Source organism: Heterodontus francisci, chromosome 5, assembly GCF_036365525.1.
Source record: "Heterodontus francisci isolate sHetFra1 chromosome 5, sHetFra1.hap1, whole genome shotgun sequence".
Classification (NCBI taxonomy): domain Eukaryota; kingdom Metazoa; phylum Chordata; class Chondrichthyes; order Heterodontiformes; family Heterodontidae; genus Heterodontus; species Heterodontus francisci.
Window position 1 is genome coordinate 199,468,768 of NC_090375.1, and position 21,010 is coordinate 199,489,777.

The 21,010-nt window shown below is 43.9% G+C and overlaps 1 protein-coding gene and 1 gene segment (V, D, J or C); both read left to right on the forward strand.

The window, feature by feature from the left end:
* Nucleotides 1-21,010, forward strand: part of LOC137370239 (immunoglobulin lambda-1 light chain-like) — a 43,203-nt gene that overhangs the window by 8,972 nt on the left and 13,221 nt on the right. The window lies entirely within an intron of this gene.
* Nucleotides 2,302-2,897, forward strand: LOC137370240 (Ig kappa chain V region 3381-like). The segment is given in 2 exon segments: nt 2,302-2,409; nt 2,496-2,897. Coding segments are annotated over 2 exon segments (429 nt in total).

The following is a 21,010-nucleotide window of genomic DNA, read 5'->3' on the forward strand; positions in this document are numbered from 1 at the left end:
CAGTCTGGATTTTTGTGCTTAAGTCCTGGATTGAGACTTAAAACCACAACCTTCTGATTCAGAGGCAAAAGTGCTTCCAGCTGAGCCACAGCTGACACAGTCCCTATGACTCCAGGGGCTTAAGGGCATGGCACAGACTCCAGGAGCATGAGGGATGGCACTGCAGGATCCCCAATGTCTTCTGACTCCCTACACTTTAACCGACAACCTTCAATCCCCAGTTTGACCAACATTTAATCCTCTCTGCTGCAATAAAATATCTGCGCAGTTTTTTCTGTAATATCCTGCTGATTCCTCATCCATCACCTCTGTAATCTTCTCCAACCCTACAATCCTCCCCATCTCAGTAACCTCTTCCACTCCCTATACCCCTCCCTATCACTGTAATCTCCTCCAGCCCCTGCAACCCTGCCTATCTCTGCAGCTTCCTCCAGGTTCAGCCATGTAGGCCTAAGCTCAGTAATTCCCTCCATAAACCTCTCCACTTCTCTACCTCTCTCTCCTCCTTTAAAACTCTCCTTCGAACCTGTCACATTGACCAAGCTTTGGGCCATCTGTCCTAATATCTGATATTCTGTCAAATTTAGTCTGTTAATGTTCCTATGAAGTGTCTTGGGATGTTTTCCTACATTAAATGTGCTACTTCATTGCAATTTATTGAAGTTGTTGTTCAATTTATATCGTTTGGACCCGATCTGAGCTCCCAATTTAAGTAAATAGCTACAAGCAGCAGCTTCCAAGATAAAACTCCCTGGGATGTCGTTTTCTCCCTGAAAAGCGCTCCTGGGTATCAATCCAAGAAGAACACACATCGGTCAACCCTGGTTTCCGTGGTTATTTGATGAGCTGCGTCTGTTTTGAGCCTGTAAGCTGCTGTCCAACGTAATTCTGATGAAAGGCCATCCACCCGAAATGTTAACTCTGTTTCTTTCTCCACAGATACTGCCTGACCTGCTGTTTGTATTTCAGATTTCACTAAATATGGTGCGGGGTCTTCTCAGCAGCTGGGACTATTTCCCAAATAGAGTGTGCATTAGGAAAGTGCTGTTAATTGAGGTAAATCAATAATAAAAACAATGCATTTAAACAGCGCCTTTAATGCCTCCAATAGGAAAATGCCTCCAAGCTCATCGTCGGAGCATATTCTGACAAAAATGGACTAAAGACTCAATAAAGTGACCAAACATTTGACTGAAGAGGTGGGGTTTCTTAAGGGAGAAGAATGGTGGAGAGGTGGAGGGTTCTGGGCGGTAATTTTAGTTTAGTTTAGTGATACAGCACTGAAACAGGCCCTTCGGCCCACCGAGTCTGTGCCGAGCATCAACCACCCATTTATACTAATCCTACACTAATTCCATATTCCTACCACATCCCCACCTGTTCCTATATTTCCCTACCACCTACCTATACTAGGGACAATTTATAATGGCCAATTAACCTATCAACCAGCAAGTCTTTGGCATGTGGGAAGAAACCGGAGCACCCGGACGAAACCCACGCAGCCCCACGCCGGGTCGCTGCAGCTGTGAGGTTGCGGTGCTAACCACTGCACCACTGTGCCGCATTGGACCCAGATGGTGGGTCCTCAATGGTGAGGCAAACGTAGAACGATCTGGAATATTCAGCCGTAGCTACAATTACTGCTTTTGTGTACCGCGTGGTTTGAAATCGCGCTTTCAGAATTGGTGGTGGTTTCTAACAGCGACAATATCAGTCAGTTTTGGTAAACACTTTACAGCTAGGAAATTCCTTCAAGCGCTTTTGTGTCCACAATGTAATGGTGATCAGGAGAACAAAGGGAATGTCAGATTGCATTGGGATGGAGCTCCTGACCCATCAATATTTCAACCACAGGCCCAATCTCAGCTACCTGGGAATCTGGATGACACGATCACAGTGATCATTAGCTTTCTTGAATCGCTGCAGTGTGTGTGCTGAAGGTACCCCCACAGTGCTGTCACGCAGGGAGTTCTAGGATTTTGAAACAGTGTAGGAATGTCCAAGTCAACCGGTGTGTGGCTGAGAGGTGAAGTGCGTTTGCTGCCCCTGTCTTTCAGGGTGAAAGTCGCTGGTTTGATCACCTTGTATCGCAATGTTCAATATACGAGGGCAATATCGAACGAAATTTTGCTTTTCTAATTCCTCTGAAAACGTTTTTGTCTATTTCATTCGAGCTTTCATATCACATAATGCATGTAACATTAGAAGTCTGACTGAAAGGCGTGACTTGTGTCAGATGCTACATATCTACCAGTAGAGAGCAGTATGAACAGGAAGTCGAGTCACACGTGGAATGTTGTGTTAGAGTCATTGCCCTATATATTTTATCCAGATGTTAATACAAGTGTCTCACACCTCAGACAGACAACATGTTGCTGTGTTGGGTTGTTTTCGTGACATTTTTTCCACGTAAATAGATTTATTCTTTAAGTACGTTTTATTTGTTTTCTTCAGACTGTAAAACTATTTGTAATTTGGTATTTCTTTCCCCACAGATGGATGTTTTGCTCAGGATTTGAAACAGAAACAACTGTCAGTCACCGTGGGAACGGGCAGAAGTCGTGCAATTACGTGTGAGCTGGGTGAATCAGTCAGTGCTTCCGTTATCCATTGGTACAAACAGGCAGCCGGACAGCAGCCCGTTCGGATTCTCTACTACGATGGGAGCGTTCGTCGGGATAACGGATTCGATAAAAGGTTTTCAGCAGTGAAGGGTGGAGACAAACAATACGCTCTACGTATTAGCGATCTAAAGGCAGAAGATGCCGCCACTTATTACTGTGCCTATTGGAAACACACAGAGCTAAACAGCAATTCAATCCGCTTACAAAAACCTTCAGCACTGCAATTCAAACATCACCAAAACCACATCCGATTCAACTGAAAACTGCCGAAATCTTCCTCCTTCAGTTAAAGGTTTACTCTCTCGCATATCGTAAAAATTACACTAAGTAAACAGCTACCCTCACCGAGTTGTCCATTCCTTTACCTTTAGATCCGACATGGAACATCACAGGAGAAGAGGACACAGACAGTGAAATCGGGTGAAATATCCTGTTGATTCTCTCCCCAGACGGTAGCCAGGCAGTGCCCAGCACGGCACTGACACTGTCTGAGTCTTGCTCACCCATCACCCCATTGTTTTCCAGCCGCAATTGGTTCTCTGGCCCCAAACAATCCAACTGGAAATCTTGATCCTCATTTCCGAATCCTCCTCGACCCTACCTCTGCAACCTTCCCCACTTTATAACAGCAGTTCTGACGAAGTGTCACTGACCTGAAACGTTAACTCTGCTTCTTTCTGCACAGATGCTGCCAAACCAGCTGAGTATTTCCATCATCTATTGTTTTTATTTCAGATTTCCAACATCTGCAGCCTTTGCTTTTATTCCCCACTTTATATCCCGTGCCGTGTCATTTGATCCTCCCATTCTGGCCTCTTTTACTTCTCTGCTCCATTATCGTTCAGCCTCGAACGTCTACACGTTGGGATTCATTTGCTAAACTCCCCCCTTCCTACTTTTCTTTCCCCCTTCAGAGCTCTCCCCAGAAACTATCTTTTTGACTCTTTACAAATGAAGCATAACTTCCTAACTTTTCAGCAATCTCTGTTCACTCTTCCACTCATGTTTAACCATCATATCTCCTTTATTCGCACCTTGATTTTTAAGTTAAAGGTAAATGAATAGAAACATAGGAACATGAGGGGATCATTCAGCCCCATGAGTTTACTCCACCATTCAATTAGATCATGGCTGATCTATATTTCAGCTCCATTTACCTGGCCTTGCTCCATATGCCTTGATATGCTTACCCAACAAAAATCTATCAACCGTCACCTTAAACATTTCAATTGACCTCCAGCATTCACAGCCTATTGGGGGAGTGAGTTGCAGATTTCCACAACCCTTTGTATGAAGAAGTGCATCCTGACATCAACACTGAACAGCCTAGCTCTAATTTTACATTACACCCTTGTTCAGGGCTCCCCCACCAACGGAAATAGTTTCTCTGTATCTACTCGATTGAATCATTTCATTATTTAAAAATCTCGATTAGAACACTCCTCAATCATCTTCACTTAAGAAAATACATGCCAAATTTATACAATCTGCCCTCATAATTTAACCCATCATTCTGGTAAATGTGCACTGCAACCCTCCCAATTCTAGGTATTCATCCTGAGGTACAGTGTACAGAACTGAATGCAATACTCCAGGTGGGGTCTGATCAAGGTTGTGTACAACTGAAGCATAACTTCCTCAATTTTGTATTCTACTTCTTTTACAGCTGTGGCTCAATGGCAACACTATCACCTCTGAGTTAGAAAGTTGTGAGTTCAAGTCGCACTCTAGACACTTGAGCATATAATGTCGACTGACTTTCTGGTGTAGTACTGAGGGAGTGCTGTAGTATTGAGGTAGCATCTTCCAAATAAGACATGAAACTAAGGCCCTATCTGCCCTATCAAAGAACATGAAGACTCCATGACACTATTTTGAAGATGAGCAGGGGAGGGGAGCTCCCTCTGGTGTCCTGGACAATATTTTTCCCTGAACCAAAATCGTTATCTGGATTACCCAATTGCTGTTTGTGGGGCCATGTTGTGCACAAATTGGCTGCCGTGTTTTTCTTTATATTACCACAGTAGCTACACTTCAAAAGTCTTTCTTTCTGCACTACAAAGGCCAATATTTGAGTATCCTTCTTGATTACACTTTGTTCCTGTTCCCTAGCTTTTACTCACAGGAACACCAAGGTTTCATTAGGCTTCCACAGTTCCTATATTCTCACCATTAAGAAAATATTCCAGTTTCTTTTCAGATCCCTGGTTAATGACCTGACACTTCGCCATATTGAACTCCATTTGACACAGTTTTGCCCACTCACTTTATCTATCTATGTTCATTCATAATTTACTACTCACATCTGCACAACTTATTGTGCCATCCACAATCTTGGATATACAGCTCCATATTCCTTTATCCACTAATATAGATGGTTAAAAAAATATGAGGCCCCAGTGCAGATCCCTAGATAAACAACTGCTGTCAATTCCCGTCAATTAGAGTACAATCACGTGGCAAACCTGTCCTATCTCCCAACATATTACTAACCCACTAACTAATAATCTCGTGCAAAACCTTTCCAAATACCTTCTGGAAGTCCATATAGACAGCATACATAGGCACTTCCCTGTCCACCATGTTCGTGATCTCCTCAAAAAGTCAACTAGAACAGGCAGATGTGACCTACCCCTGACAAATCCATGCTGACTCTCTGAGCAGCTCAGTCACTCTGTCCCTGAAGACAGACTCCAGTAATCCTCCCACAATCCCTGTCTCTAGAGAGCTTTGTGAAGTTATGACCAACACTCTTGTAATTTCCTCACCCAATTTCTGGTAACGCCCTGGGAGGAAACCACTAGGTCCTGGAGATTTTTAAATTTAAGTTCCATTATTTCCATGATTACAATTTTTTGCCCAGCTCCTCTTCTCGCCTCATTTTTGGGTTATCTGGTACCCGTTGATTCATTTGTCTATTTTCTGCTCTTCCACTGTGAAAACGGATACAAACAAGTCTGTCTGTTCGTTATTATCCGTTATAGTCTCAGTTGCATCTGCTTTTAAATGGGTCCACAATTCCGAGCTGGTTGCTCGCCATCTTCCTATTGCCCCCACTAGGGGGAATGAAAAGAGGTAGATTAAAAATGTCTGATAAAATCTTACATTACTCCTCCTTCTGGTGCCGGATATGTATAGACGGCCACCCCCAGTGGTTCGAGCAAGAGGCAGAGCGCCCAGTTCATATTGGGCGAAAGTAGTCGGGGTCACTTCCTCCGAGTCTGTTGGTGCCGTTTAGTGGGGCCGGGCACAGGCGTTTCTACAGGGAACAGCCCCGGAGAAAGACAGCATGTCGCCTTACTTAGCCCTGGTGCTCACTCTGTTGTCTTGTAAGTTTATCCCGAAGCAATTAAATAGTTTTTTAAAATCACTATGATATGCCATCGTAGGATCATATTGCACAGAAGGAGGCTATTCGGCTCATCGTGCCTATGTGGCTCGCTGAAAGAGATTCAATATCTGCAGCATCGTGTGTTGTACAGACTCTAATACCCGCATGGTTATAATGTGTCTCTGTCTCTCTTCAGCCGCGTCGGTCGCTCTGGTGACCTTGAAACAGGAGGTTTTATCCATGACCAGGAGCGCTGGGAAGACAGCACGCTTCGTGTGCCAGATTGAAGGCTTGGACAATATAGCGACACATCCCATTTACTGGTACCAACAGAGAGGGACAGTCATCCGCGGGATCGTCCATCACCAGAGCCAGGAAACCACCTGGCTACACCCAGACTTCACCTCCCGATTCAATTTCGAAATCATGGAAGATTCTGCCATCTGCTTTCTAATAATCAATAACATTGTGCTGAGCGACACATCCACCTATTACTGCGCCGCCAAGTCACACGCTGGTGTTGTTTTATTGAACCTTCATACAAAAACCTCCTGCTTTGTAAAGCTGTAGAAAGAAGTTTCTGGAGTCTATCGATCCACCAGCTCCAAAACAGCAGCAGCGAGAGAGTGGCAGCTCTGGAAACTGCACGTAGAGTTTTAACCCTCTCAACTTCCAGATCATGGGGCCACTCCCTCCTTCCAGGTATCGGGCTCGTCATTCACGGCAGAGCTATGGCCCGTGGGAACCTCACAGTACCCGCTAGTGTCTCAATCTGGCGCTTGCTACAGCAAACAGGCCCCTTGTGCTTTGAGACAGGTCATTCATCCCCGAGGAAAGCGGTTACGCCAGGTGTAAGTTGGTATTCACAGCTCCAGGTGAAGCTCGTTGTAGCTGGGGGCAGGCGCTTGTTCCAACCTCGAGGTTGGGGCGGGTAGGTGGTAGAACTGCTCAAACTTCCATCCGGTTAAAGCCATTTAACACGATTGAACCTGACACCTTTCTAGTCTGCTGAGCTCAGCAGCTTTCCCGGTTTCCTAATCACTCACTGTACCGCCAGGGCCAGATTTCAATAAGTTTAAAAACTAACTGGGGATAAAGGGATTGTTGATGTAGAAATCGATTGGACCAAGGAGAAGAGAGAGAGTCAGGGGTTGAGTTGGAAGAGTGATGGATTTCATGAAGGAACTGAGTTTGATGTGGGTTGTTCAGAAAGGTTGTGGGGGGTGGGGGGTGGGCGGTGGTATGAGGGAACGGCAAAGCATAGAGGGTAGGGTTTGGAATTATAGAGTGGGGAATTGTTGGGAGAGGCAGCATGCTGGCCTCAATTTTGAAAAAAAATGCATGGACTCATCATGCTTGATAGCAGAAGTTCGGGCGGGTGGAGGAAAGTTGAAGGAAATGTTTCGTCATAGAGTCATAGAATCATAGTCATAGTCTTAGAGTCATTCTGGTGCAGAAGGAGGCCATTTGGCTCATAGGTTCTCTGCTGGCTGTCTGTAGAGCAATCCAATCAGTCCGATTCCTCTGCTCTATCACGGTAGCCCTGCAGTTTTTCTCCCCTTAAATGCCCATTCAAATTCCTTTTGAAATCATTCATCATCTTCGCTTCCACAACCCTTGAAGCAGTGAGTTCCAGGTCATTACCATTTCCTCACACCCCCTGCATCTCTTATTCAAAAACTTAACTGTGTCCCCTAGTCCTTGTCCCATCAACTAATAGGAACAGCTTTTCTTGGTCTACCTTATCTAAACCTGTCATAATCTTGTACATCTCGATCAAATCTCTCCTCAATCTCCTTTGCTCCAAGGAGAACACTCCCAGCTTCTCCACCCTAACATGGTAGCTAAAATCCTTCATTCCTGAAACCATTCTGGTAAACCTTCGCTGCACCCACTCAAGAACCCTCACACCTTTCCTTGAGTGTGGTGACCAGAACGGGATGAAATACTCTAGAAGTGGCTGCACCAGAGCTTTATAAAAGTTCTGCATAATTTGGCTGCTTTTGGACTCAACGCCTCTATTTATGAAGCCCAAGATCCCATATGCTTTGCTAATTATGTCCTGCCACCTTCAAAGACCAATGCACATGAACCCTCCCCAGGTCCCTCTATCCCTGCCCACTCATTGGAACTGTGCCATTAAGTCTATATTGCTTCTCCCTATTCCTTCTGCCAAAATGTACCTCCTGACACTTTTATGAATTAAATTCCGTCTGCAACTTGTCTACCCATTCTGCTAGCCTATCTACATCCTGTTGCAGGCAATTTGTATCATCCTCACTGTTTGCCATGCCTCCAGGTTTGGTATCATCAATAAATTTTGAAATTTTGCTCTGTGTTCCACTATCCAAGATATTTATATATATATCAAGCAACACAGTGGTCCTAGCACTGAACCTTGGGGAACACCTCTATCTACCATTCTCCATTTACCATGACCCACTGTTTTCTGTCCTTGAGACCAATTTTTATCCAAGTTGACACTGACCCTTCTATTCCATGGACCTCAATTTTGTTGACCAGCCTCTTATGTGATACTTCATCAAACGCTTTCTTAAAATTCATATGGACAACATTCATTGCCTTCCCTTCAGCAACCTTCTCTGTCACTTCATCAAAATATTCAATTAGATTAATCAGGCATGTTCTGCTTTTTGCATATCTTTGCTGGTTTGCTTTAATTAACTCAAACCTCTCGAAGTGTCTGTTAATAATTTCCCTGATTATTGTTTCTAAAGCCTTACCTGCGCTGATGTTAAACTGACTGGCCTGTAGTTACTAGGAATGTCCTTACACCCTATCTTGAAGAAGGATGTCACATTTGCCACTCTCCAATCCTCTGGTACCTTTCCCATATCTCGGGAAGATTGGAAGATTATGGAAAGACCTCCACCCCCAATCCCTCAGCAACCTGGGATGCTGACTTATTCACTCTAAGGATAGCCAGTCTGTCCAGTACGTCCTGCCTATCAATATGCACCTCATCCATTACCTACATCATCTCCGCTTCTACTGATTCTCTTCCTTTATAAACACCAGTACTAAGAACTCATTAAGTATTCTAGCCTTGCCCTGAGCCTCTAAGCATATTTTGTCCCTTTTTGTCCCTAATAGGACCCACTCTGCCTCTTACTATATGCTTACTCTTTACATGGTGGTAGAAGATGTTGGCTTCCCTTTTATATTAATTGCCATTCTATTTTCATATTCTCTCTTTGCCAGTCTTATTTTCTTCTTCACTTCTCCTTTGAATTTATTGAATTTGGCCTGGTTCTGGCTTGAAGAATTCACCTGACGTGCATCTTACATCCTCTTTTTTCATCATATTCATAATCTCCCTTGCCATTCAAGGTGCCCTGACTTTGGCCCCCTTACCTTTTGCCCTTGTTGGAATGTATATGAAACATCTCCTCCTTAAACATCACCCATTGTTCCATGACAAATTTTCCCATGTGTCTTTGGTTCCATTTTACCCTGGCAAGATCCTATTATCCCATTGAAATTAGCCCTCTTCCAATCCAGATTTTCTAGTTTAGATTGTTCCTTGCTCTTCTCCATTACTAATCTAAATCTTATGATGTGATCACTCTTAGCCAAGTGTTCCCCACAGACTGTTGGTTTAATTGGCCTAACTCATTCCCCAGCACCAGATCCAACAGTGCTTCCTTCCTAGTGGAATGAGAACATACTGGTCAAGGAAGTTCTCCAGAACACATTTCAGAAATTCCTTCCCCTCCTTTCCATTTACTTTAACATTATCCCAATTGATATTTGGTTAATTAAAGTCTCACAATACCACCACTCTATAGTTCTTGCACATTGCTGAGATTACCCTGAAGATTTGTTCCTCTACCTCTCTCTCACTATTTGGAGGCCTATAGCATACCTCCAGTAGCCTGATCATATCTTTCTTGCTTCTCAACTCTAATCAAATGGATTCTGTCTTTGCCTCCTCAAGGACATCCGCTCTTTCCAACACTGCAATGCTTCCCTAGTCAGCATTGCCAACCCACATCCCATTTTTCCTTCCCTATCTTTTCTGAGCATTTTGTATCATTGAATATTAAGTGCCAAGTCCTCATCATTTTTAAACCATGTTTCCGTTATTGCTACCACATCATATTCCCACATGGCTATTTGTGCCTATAGTTCACCAACCTTATTCACCACACTTTATGCATTTACATACATGCATTGTAAACCTGCCTTTGTGTTCCTCGTAGCCCTTAGTCTGCTCCTATCTAATATAGTACTACTTCCTTCTCTAGTACTATCTAACACACTTACTTTATGCACCTTATTCCTCTTTTCTTCTTCTATATGCTGGTGCCCATCCCCCTGTCATGTTGAGATGCAACCTATTCCTTTTGAATAGGTGTTGCTTGCCCCAGAATTGGTCCTAATGACTCAAGAATCTGAAGCCCTCCCTCCTACGCCGTGCCTGAAGCCATGCATTGACCCCCCCCCCCCCCCCCCCTACCTCCCTATTTCTACTCTCACGAGCGCATGGCACTGGGAATAATCCAGAGATTATTACCTTTGAGGTCCTACTTTTTAACTTCCTCCCTAGTTCCTGAAAATCTGACTATAGGATCTCAATACCTGCCCTTTCTATGTCGTTGGTACAGACGTGTATCAAAACTTCTGGCTCAATCCCTTTCCCTTGCAGAATATTCTGTGCCCTCTCTGTGATGTCCTTTACCCTGACACCTGCTGTCAACAGACCATGTGGGACTCACAATGAGTTGCAAAAATGCTTTTCTGTCCCCCTAACTATGGAATCTCCAATAATAACTGCATTTTCTGTACTTTGCTATTCCCTCCTGTGCATTCCTTTGCCCATTGGTGGCAAGGTGTGGACTGCACTCCTTCAGGGTGTCATCGCTCCCAGCAGTCTCCAATGTTGAGTACCTGTTTGAGAGTGGCACACACCTTGAAGAGTCCTGCAGTTCTTACCTCTTCCTACTCTTCCAGGTGGCCACTCATCTACCATACTGAACTCTTATAGCCTGTGGGATGACCACCTCCTGTAACCTCTGATCCCGGAAACTCTGCTCCTCCTTGATGCTGCACAATGACTCCAGCTGTCCCTCTATTTCAGAAATCCTGTGCTTGAGCTCAAGCAGCTGGAGACACTTCATACACAGGTGGTCCCAAGGCGCATGAAGTGTCCTGAAGTTTTCAGGTGGTGCAGGATTTGCAAGCGACAGGTCTCAGCTGCTTATCCATGTTCTAAAAAATCTCCATTCCCTCTTTTAGAATCTAGTTAGTGCCTTGTTCATACTATTAATTTTAATTAATGCCTCTAGACCCGCTCTGTGCTGATACTTTTATTATTGATTCACTTGCTGTTATACTCATCCTGCTCTTGCTGACAATACATTTAGTTTTTTTTACCTTGCTCCCTGACACGCCCGCTCACTCTGCTCTGCTGCTCTGTCTCAGAATTCTTCAGCTACTCGTTCCTTACCTTGGTGGTCTCCGAACAACCAATCACCTATCTGTTGTCCTGTGCCAACACACCTTGATTTTTCTTTCCTTGATTTCTTCTCACAGTGCTTTCTGTCTGTCTCCCACTGACTCCCTCAGGCACTCTCTCTCTCTTTGTCTCCCACTGATTCCCCAAGGCTCACTCTCTCTCTCTCTGTCTCTGGCACATTTTCCCTTAGGCTCACTCTCTCTGTGATGGGAAAGAAGAGTTTTGAGTTGTTCTTACTTTTCAGAATGAGTTTGGATTAATTGGAGAATTTGTTGCAGAGAGGGTGGATGTACTGTTGAGGTGGTCAGCCAGACTAGTTGAACACCATTTGCCCTTTATTCTACAGCCTTTGAACCTGAGTCCATACAAAGGTAACTGTTGTACAGGTGAGGTGGAAGGTCAACTGGAATCTGGTGGAGATATGGGTGTCAAAAGGGACAGGCAATTATAGGTCAAGTCAACAGAAACATGGACATTTTGCAGGTGATCAGGCAGAGAAGAGGGGTTTAGGTGTTTGAGAGGATACCTGTGTCAGAGTTAGGCAGTCATTTTTCAGGGTTGACGAAGGTGGCTGATATCAGAGACAATGTGAGGAACGGTATTGAAGCTAATAAACAAATCCACGTTCTTACTCGGGAGCTACTTGATGCTAAACAATTTAAATGGTGCATTTGAGGAGTTTTACAAGTGTGCCCGTTATTCCTCCTCCTCTTGTATTTCTAAATATAGCATTGACCTATCACAGACACCAGCTTTTCTCTCCGTTTTAAAATTAGTGATTGGTTATTAATCATAATTAACCAACATATAGCTGTCATAACAACTGTTAATGCAGAGATTCGTCACTCTAAGCACTGCTCTGAATTTTCTGTTGTTGCAACCAGGTGAGAAAGGGGTCTAGGGGTTCCCTCTCAGCCTTTGCCTGGTTTGACCGCAACAGGGTTTAAATTTTAAAACACTGCGTGTTTTAACTCCCCCTCAGTGAATCCTTGTTCACTGTTCTCTAATTGTAATGCAAAGAATGCAACCAGACAGGTTTTCTTAGATTTAAACAAGAAAGATGCAAGCTTATTAAATTTAAAGCTCTAATTCAGTTAAAATGACTATGAATACGTGACGTGACCACACTGGCATGCATACGCGATAAAACACACACGCGGATAGAGGCTGAAAAGGAGCAAGAATAAAGGGGAAAAGTTTGAAGCAATAGCTGGATGTCAGTTGCTGTCCTTTGAGTTCAATGTAGAGTCTTTGGTTGTAGTTAAATCTTGTTGTTTTGTTGGGGCCCAGTGCATGCTTTCAAACTTGTTTCGATGTAGGAATCTTCTCTCTTGAGGTTTAAGTGACTTCATTGGATCTGGAAATTCATGAGAGAGAGAGGACGAGGGAGAGAGACTTTCCTTCTCTGTTGTCTTCAAAGCCTGTCCTGTGAGCACAATTCAAACTTCCAAGTTGGCCAGCAGGTTAGTCATGTGACTAAATTTTTTCAACAAACTCACCTGCGTTTTTGTGGATTCCTTTCATCTTAGCAGATACCCACAATTTTGGTGTGGGGCAGGCGGGAAACGGAATGCTGGCTTGTTTCATCTTCAATGCCTAGTGATCAAAATCCATTTGGGTTAATTGGATCATGGAGCAGTTCCATTGTCTTTTCCTAGCCAACTGTCTCTGAGAATGCAAATGTTTCCAGCCACTGCTGATCTCTTTAAACAGTTCATCTGTTCAGTCCAGCAACAGTTTAAAATTAATGTTTCATATGACAAAATTAATATGCCTCATTCGTGGCAGGTGGGGTATTCATGACAATGTACTTATTTTGCATTTTGAACATATCCTGATACATTTTAAAATCTTGTTAAGGGCCTATTGATGTCGCAGGTACATGCCTTTGCATTTAAAAGCAGAGCAGCATGAGTCATGAGCTCCAATAATAATATGTCAGCTTGACTTGTTACTGTCACGGCAATGGGGTATCAAAAGGTAACCTGGAGAGCGATTGCTAAATCCCCAGCATAGACTAGTGGTTATAGGTGATCATTGATAGTTTCAGCAGCAAGAAGTGGTGGATAATGAGAGTGTGGGTTAGGAGCACAGAGGTGTGGAATGTACAACAATGACGTGAGGCACATTCTCAGCAGTGTAGGCTATGTGCAGGTGACAGAAGGGCAGGATATTGATAGGATGAGACTCACTAAGAAGGGATGTTACTGAGATCTGCAATTTGTTCATAAAATTGGGATCAAACTCTTCTTTATCCATCCATATCCTATCACTTTCACCCCTGTTTGTTCGGGTAATGACTGATCTTTGTAACACTGTCTGCACTCACTGACAAAACATGATGCCAACTGCTAAAGGGCAAACAGTGAGTATTACAAACTCTTCTTTGCTTTTTCATTGCACAGTGCAGACCATGTGCTACTTGCTTCTTACTTTCACATGCTCGTTACTCTTGTGTTTTCCTTCGATGAATGATGTAATATTTTTATACAGCTGAATCAATTATGGAATAATTATAGAAATAAATCAATAAAGAACTTGTATTTCTATAGTGCTTTTCATAACCTCAAGATGTCCCAAAGTGCTTTATAGTCAATGAAGTACTTTTGAAGCACTGTTGTAACATGAGTAAATATGTGTTCATGTAATGGTAACTCCATGCTCCCCTTTGTGCACATCTCCCTTGTTAATTCTGTGACTCTGTGCACAAGCACAACGAATGTGCTTTGTTCTGGGAACCAGTGGACTACAAGAGTTTGTATGAGTGGAACATGGCAGCAGCATTTTGAATGAATTGTAATTTGTGAAGAGTTTGAGACAGGGATGTTGGCTAGGAGAGTATTAGAGATGTCAAGACTTGAGGTGATGAAGCCATGAACTAGGGTTTTGGTCACAATAGAGAGGGCTATGAACAGAGGCAGGCAATCCTGCAGATGTAAAAAGAAAAGTGGTCTTGCTAAATGGAATGGATGTGGGGAGGAAGCCAAACCCATGTTTTACCCTTTCTGATGGTCTGCAACAGTGTCACAGACTGGGTCTGTTTTCCCTGGAGCAAAGGAGGCTGAGAGGGGACATGATAGAGGTATATAAAATTATGAGAGGCATAGATAGGGTAGATAGCCAGAGTCTGTTTCCCATGGTAGGGGTGACTAAAACTAGAGGGCATACATTTAAGGTGAGAGGGTGGAGATTTAAAGGGGATCAAAGGGGTAAGTTTTTCACACGAAGAATAGTGGGTATCTGGAATGAGCTGCCTGAGGAGATGGTGAAGGCAGGAACACTAGTGACATTTAAGAGGCATCTGGACAGGTACTTGAATGAGCAAGGCATAGAGGGATATGGAATCAATGCAGGCAGGTGGGATTAGTATAGATAGGCATTATGGTTGGCATGGACGCGGTGGGCCGAAGGGCCTGTTTCTATGCTGTATGACTCTATGACTCTATGAGAAGTCACATAGGGTATGTTAAATAACCTTATCTCAGTGTCCACACTTTCACCTGAGAATTTTGAGTTCAGGTCACATTTCAAAGACTTGAGCCCATAATCTAGGCTGACACTTCAGTACACTACTGAGTTAGTGCTAAACAGTCATAGATGCTGTCTTTTGAATGATCTCGCAGGTGGATGTAAAAGATGCTATGGCACTATTTCAAAGAAGAGTAAGGGGAGTTCTCCCAAGTGTCCCGGCCAATATGTATCCCTTAACCAACACAACTAAAAGTTCGATTACCTGGTCATTATCACATTGCTGCCTGTGGGATCTTGCTGTGTGAATATTGACTCCTGCATTTCCTAGTTTACGAAAGTAACTACACTTCAAAAAATACTTCATTCACTGTAAAGCATTTTGGAACCTCCTGAAGTCATGAAAGTTTCTCTATATGATGGAAGTTTGTTCTTTATTATGACTGGCTGGATTCCAATCTTACACCTAAACAATAAAATAAAAGCAAAGTTCTGCAGATGCTGGAAATCTGAAATAAAAGCAAGAAATGCTGGAAATACTCAGCAGGTCTGGCAGTATCTGTGGAAAGAGAAGCAGAGTTAATGTTCCAGTTCTTCAGAACTGGTGAAGGGTCACTGACCTGAAACGCTAACTCTGCTTCTCTCTCCACAGATGCTGCCAGACCTGCTGAGTATTTCCAGCATTTCTTGTTTTTATTACTCCTAAATAAGTCCAATACAGGCTGATGCTGCAATCAGGAATATTTGGTGTGGAGCGCTGCTCGAAGTGAGCACAGATCAGCAAGTTACAGACCCACAGTCTGTAAGTTCTGAACCTTAATCTTAATGGGACCACAACTTCCCAATCCAAGCTCCTTGACAGCACAAACACCAAGTCTCACCATCGTGACATTAAGTTGCTATTTCCGCAGAAATTTCAGGTGCTAACAGGAAATTTATCCCTGGGCTGTTTAGTATTAGCAATGCCATCATACAAAAGACTCAATGGGGACCAAATTCCACATATCTTCGAACAGGCATATGCCAAAGGGCCTGAAATGGGACACCAGGTTCTGGGGACCCAGTCTGAGACAGCTAACACCTGTCCTGAACACGGACTTCTGTGTAACAGTGGGGACCATGAGCAGGAACAGGAACTCCTTCGCCATCAGCAGATCAGAGCCCCCTGTGAAAATCTGACAACTGGTATTTGTGGAATCGACCTGGGACTGGAATTGGCTCTAGGCCTGGTCCTGGTCATGGGCCTGGGCCTGCGACTGTGTCCTTGAAGGTTTTTTAAAGGTTTAACTGTTTTAGTCCCTTTATAAAGGGGTCCAATGGTGGCAATTCTAAGAAGTTTTTGGAGGTGGGGGGAGGGGACATTAACTCCAGAACCCATGAAGTCTCATAACATCAGGTCAAACATGGGCAAGGAAACTTCCTGCTGATTACCGCCTGCCACCCTCCCTCAACTGGTGAATCAGTGTTCCTCCATGTTGAACACCACGTGGAATAAGCACTGAGAATGGTAAGGACACAGAATGTATTCTGAGTATCTCACCTCCTGACTCCCCAAAGCCCGTCCACCATCTACAAGGCGCAAATCAGGAGTGTGATGGAATACTTTCCACTGGCCTGGATGGGTGCAGCTCCAACAACACTCAAGAAGCTCGTTACCATCCAGGACAAAGCAGCCAGCTTGATTGCCACGCCATTCACAACCTTAAATATTCACTTCAATGTTCATCACCAAGACTGGCTTGGTAGTACCACTACTGACCGAGCTGGCAGAGTGGGCCTGCGGAAGGGGGTGAAAGAACAAACACAAGGAAAAAAACTACTTGACCTCATCCTCAACAATTACCTGTCACAGATGTATCTATCTACGACATCATGAGTATGAGTGACCACTGCACTGACCTTGTGGATACAGGATCCAGTCTTCACACTGAGGATACCATCCATCATGTTGTGTGCCACAACTGTACTAAATGAGATAGATTCAGAACAGATCTAGCACTCAAAAATTGGGCATCCATGAAGCACTTTGGGCCTTCGGTGCCAAGTTGATGATCCATCTGATCCTCCTTCTGAGCTCCCCAGCATCAAAGGTAACAGTGTTCAGCCAATTCGATTCACTCCAGGCGATATCAAGACATGGATGAACACATTGGATGCATCAAAATCTATGAACCCTGAGAACATCTCAGCTGTAGTACTGAGGACTTGTGCTCCAGAATTAGCTGTGCCCCTAGCCAAGCTTTAGCAGTGGAGTTATAACACTGGCATCTACTCGACAATATGAAAAATTACCCATTTTGTCGTGTGCACAAAATACACAACAAATCCAACCAGCAATTGCCACCCCATCAGTTAATCATCAGCAAAGTGATGAAAGGTGTCATTGGCAGTGCTATCAAGCAGCACATACTCATCAATAACCTGCTCACTGATGCTTAGTTTGAGTTCCACCATGACCACGCAGCTCCAGACCTCATTATAGCCTTAGTCCAAACATGGACAAAACAGCTGAATTCCAGAGGTGAGGTGAGAGTGACTGCCCTTGACATCAAGGCAGCATTTGACCAAGTGTGGCCACAGCAGAAGCAGCAGCCCTAAGGTCAATGGGAATCGGAGGAAACTGTCTACTGGCTGGCATCACACCTAGCAAAAAGGAAGATGGTTGTGGTTGGATTTCCTCAGGGTAGTATCCTAGGTCCAACCATTTAGATTTTTTTAGATTTAGAGATACAGCACTGAAACAGGCCCTTCGGCCCACCGAGTCTGTGCTGAACATCAACCACCCATTTATACTAATCCTACACTAATCCCATATTCCTACCACATCCTCACCTGTCCCTATATTCCCCTACCACCTACCTATACTAGGGGCAATTTATAATGGCCAATTTACCTATCAACCTGCAAGTCTTTTGGCTTGTGGGAGGAAACCGGAGCACCCGGAGGAAACCCAGGCAAACACAGGGAGAACTTGCAAACTCCACACAGGCAGTACCCAGAATTGAACCCGGGTCACTGGAGCTGTGAGGCTGCGGTGCTAACCACTGCGCCACTGTGCCGCCCTTCAACTGCTTCATCAATGACCTTCCCTCCATCATAAAGTCAGAAATAAGGATGTTCACTGATGATTGCACAGTGTTCAGTACCATTTGCAACTCTACAGTTAATGAAGCAGTCTGTGCCCACGTGCAGCAAGACCTGGACAGTATTCGGGCTTGGACTGTTAAGTGATATTCACATCACACAGTCCCAGGCAATGACCATCACCAACAAAAGAAAGTCTAACCATCTCCCCTTGATATTCAATGGCATTATCATCGCTGAATCCCCCACCATCACCATCCGGGAGGTCACCATTAAACAAAAACTTTACTGGACTGGAGTAGCCATATAAATACCGTGGCTGCAAGAGCAGGTCAGAGGTTGGGAAATCTGAGGTAAGTAACGCACCTCCTGACTCCCCAAAGCCTGTCCACTATCTACAAGTGTTATGATCCTGCAGTTTTTCTTTCGGGAAGATTATGGTGTGCCTTTCAGGCTGGAAAAAGAGCACTACTGATTTAAGGCAACTAGCTCCAGAGACTGAGTCAAAGAATACATTCTCATTGCTGGGATAGAGCCATTTGAGAACAAGCTCCAGAAATTGAGTCTAAGCATGCATTCTCTTTGCTAGGATACAGCTACTCAGGACCAAAGACACGAGATACATTGTTGCCAATTGACGTTTGAAACTAGTTAAAACTGGCTTTGGAGAGACAGTTAACAGAAACAGACAGATAGCTGGACCAGCATGTATTGAAGGAAATGAGAGCTCTCTCTCTGTTTATTTAAATCCTATTATAATACTCCCAGAATTCTGATATCAAGTCAGATTAATTTCTTAAAAAGAAAATAACCAATTCCTTTAACTACTGAACTGTAATTGTTGAAATTCATTGCTGGGGAAGGAAAGCATCACTTCAGCGGTTGAATTGGACTATGGACTGTTCTACTGTTGAAGAACCTTTTTTCCCCCCAGCGGATGGTTGTAAGGACTTCAAGCAACCTTGGCCTATTCCGGATTGGAAGATTTGACTTCAGCAGGAGTGTAAATATGCAAGGACACTAATGTTTCTATTTTAAATGTTGTTTATATCTTAGTAGTGTCTAAGAATTTCGTTTTTCTATTTAAACAGTTAATTTATTGATCTAAAGACACCTGGTTTGGTCAGCCTCATTCGGGGGTTAATAGATGATCAACTTGTCTGTGGTTTTCTTTAATTTGGAAAGTTTAAAGTGATATATTAGGCGATCTGTGGAGGGACGGGATTGAATCAACAGTGTGCTTCTCCCACCACAATCAGAATCGTATATTTTGATTGGGGGCTTTGACTTGAACAGTCGGTCCTAGCACAAGGCACAAGTCAGGAGTGTGATGGAATACTCCCCATTGGTGTGGATGGGTGCAGCACCAACAACACTCAGGAAGCTCATCACTATCCAAGACAAAGCAGGCTGCTTAATTGGCACCCCATCCACCACCTTTAGCATTCACTCCCTTCACCACCGACACACTATGGCAGCAGTGTGTGCCATCTACAAGATGCTCTGCAGCGACTCACCAAGGCTGCTTTGACAGTACTTTCCAAACCCGCAACCTCTTCCATCTAGAAGGGCAAGGGCAGCAGGCACTTGAAAACACCATCACCTGCAAATTCCCCTCCAAACCACACACCATCCTGACTTGGAACTATATTGCCATTCCTTCACTGTTGCTGGGTCAAAATCCTGGAACCCACCCTACACGGCCTGCAACAATTCAAGAAGGCAGCTCACTATCAACTTCTCAACTGCAATTAGGGATGAGCAATAAATACTGGCCTTGCAAGCGACATCCACATCCCCCGAGCAAGCAAAAATAAAAAACTTGTACTGATCAGTCCCAACATTTCCTTACTGGAGTGTCTGGCATGTTATTGTTTGGCTTTGTAACGATTGAGTAATTTTAACCTAACTCATTGCCAGGAAATCCACTGAATCAGACAGAACACCCGGTTTTCAACCCACCCAATATTGTTCTCCATTGACTTCAATGGAAACTAAAATCAGGGAGGGTATAAATCCAATGTTGTTCCATCCATGAGTTTCCCAATGGGCAGGTTAATTTAAAATTAATCCTGTGTTCAGCACCTCAATCTGTTGCAGTCCAGGTTTTCACAACTTTCTGTGTGTACGGTGTAAACTTGGAGCTACTGAACCTCTCTGACCTTTTAATGGAAATTAAATGGGCATCAGATAGATGGCAGCAATTCATCATGCATTGCACTCCAAGGGCTAAATTGGGCAGCTCTTTCAAAGAGCTGCCAAAAGCATAATGGGCTAACTGACCTTTTTTGCTGTGAGATTGTACGATTATATAATTGGAATCAAAGTGCATGCTCGAATGAATCACAGATAGTATCAGCTCTAGGAACCCAGATAACCTCCACACATCTGACACCATTGCAAGAATTTCCATCTGTCTTCTAGGGACACTGCAGAGACGTGAATCTGTGAGGTTAAACATATGAATGATAAAAGGTTGAAATAAACATTCTAGTTATCGTGAACGGGTTTAATGCTGTGGTCTGTGTGCATTGGGGAACAGCATGTTTTCGGCATTGGAACAAAACTGGTTGTGACAGGTAAATTTACCTAAACTAACCCTAAGACTAAACCCACCCCTCAGCATAACCCTAAACCTAAGCATAACCATAACTTAATATGAATCCTCTCAGCCTAACCCTACCCCTCAGCCTAACCTTAACCCTATCCCTCAGCCTAACCCTAACCCTACCCCTCAGCCTAACCTTAACCCTAACCCTAACTCTGAACCTACTCCTCAGGCTAACTTTAAATGCAACGCTAACTCTAGCCCGAACCCTAACCCTAGCCCTCAACACCTCACTCTCAGCCTAACCCTAACTCTCAGCTTCGCTCTAACCCTACACCTCAGCCTAACCTTAACCCTAACCCTAACTCTAACTCTAACCCTCAGCCTAACTCTAAACCTGACCTTCAGCCTAACCCTAACGCTAACTCTCAGCCTGACCCTAACCCTAAACCTCAGCCTAACTCTAAATCTAACCC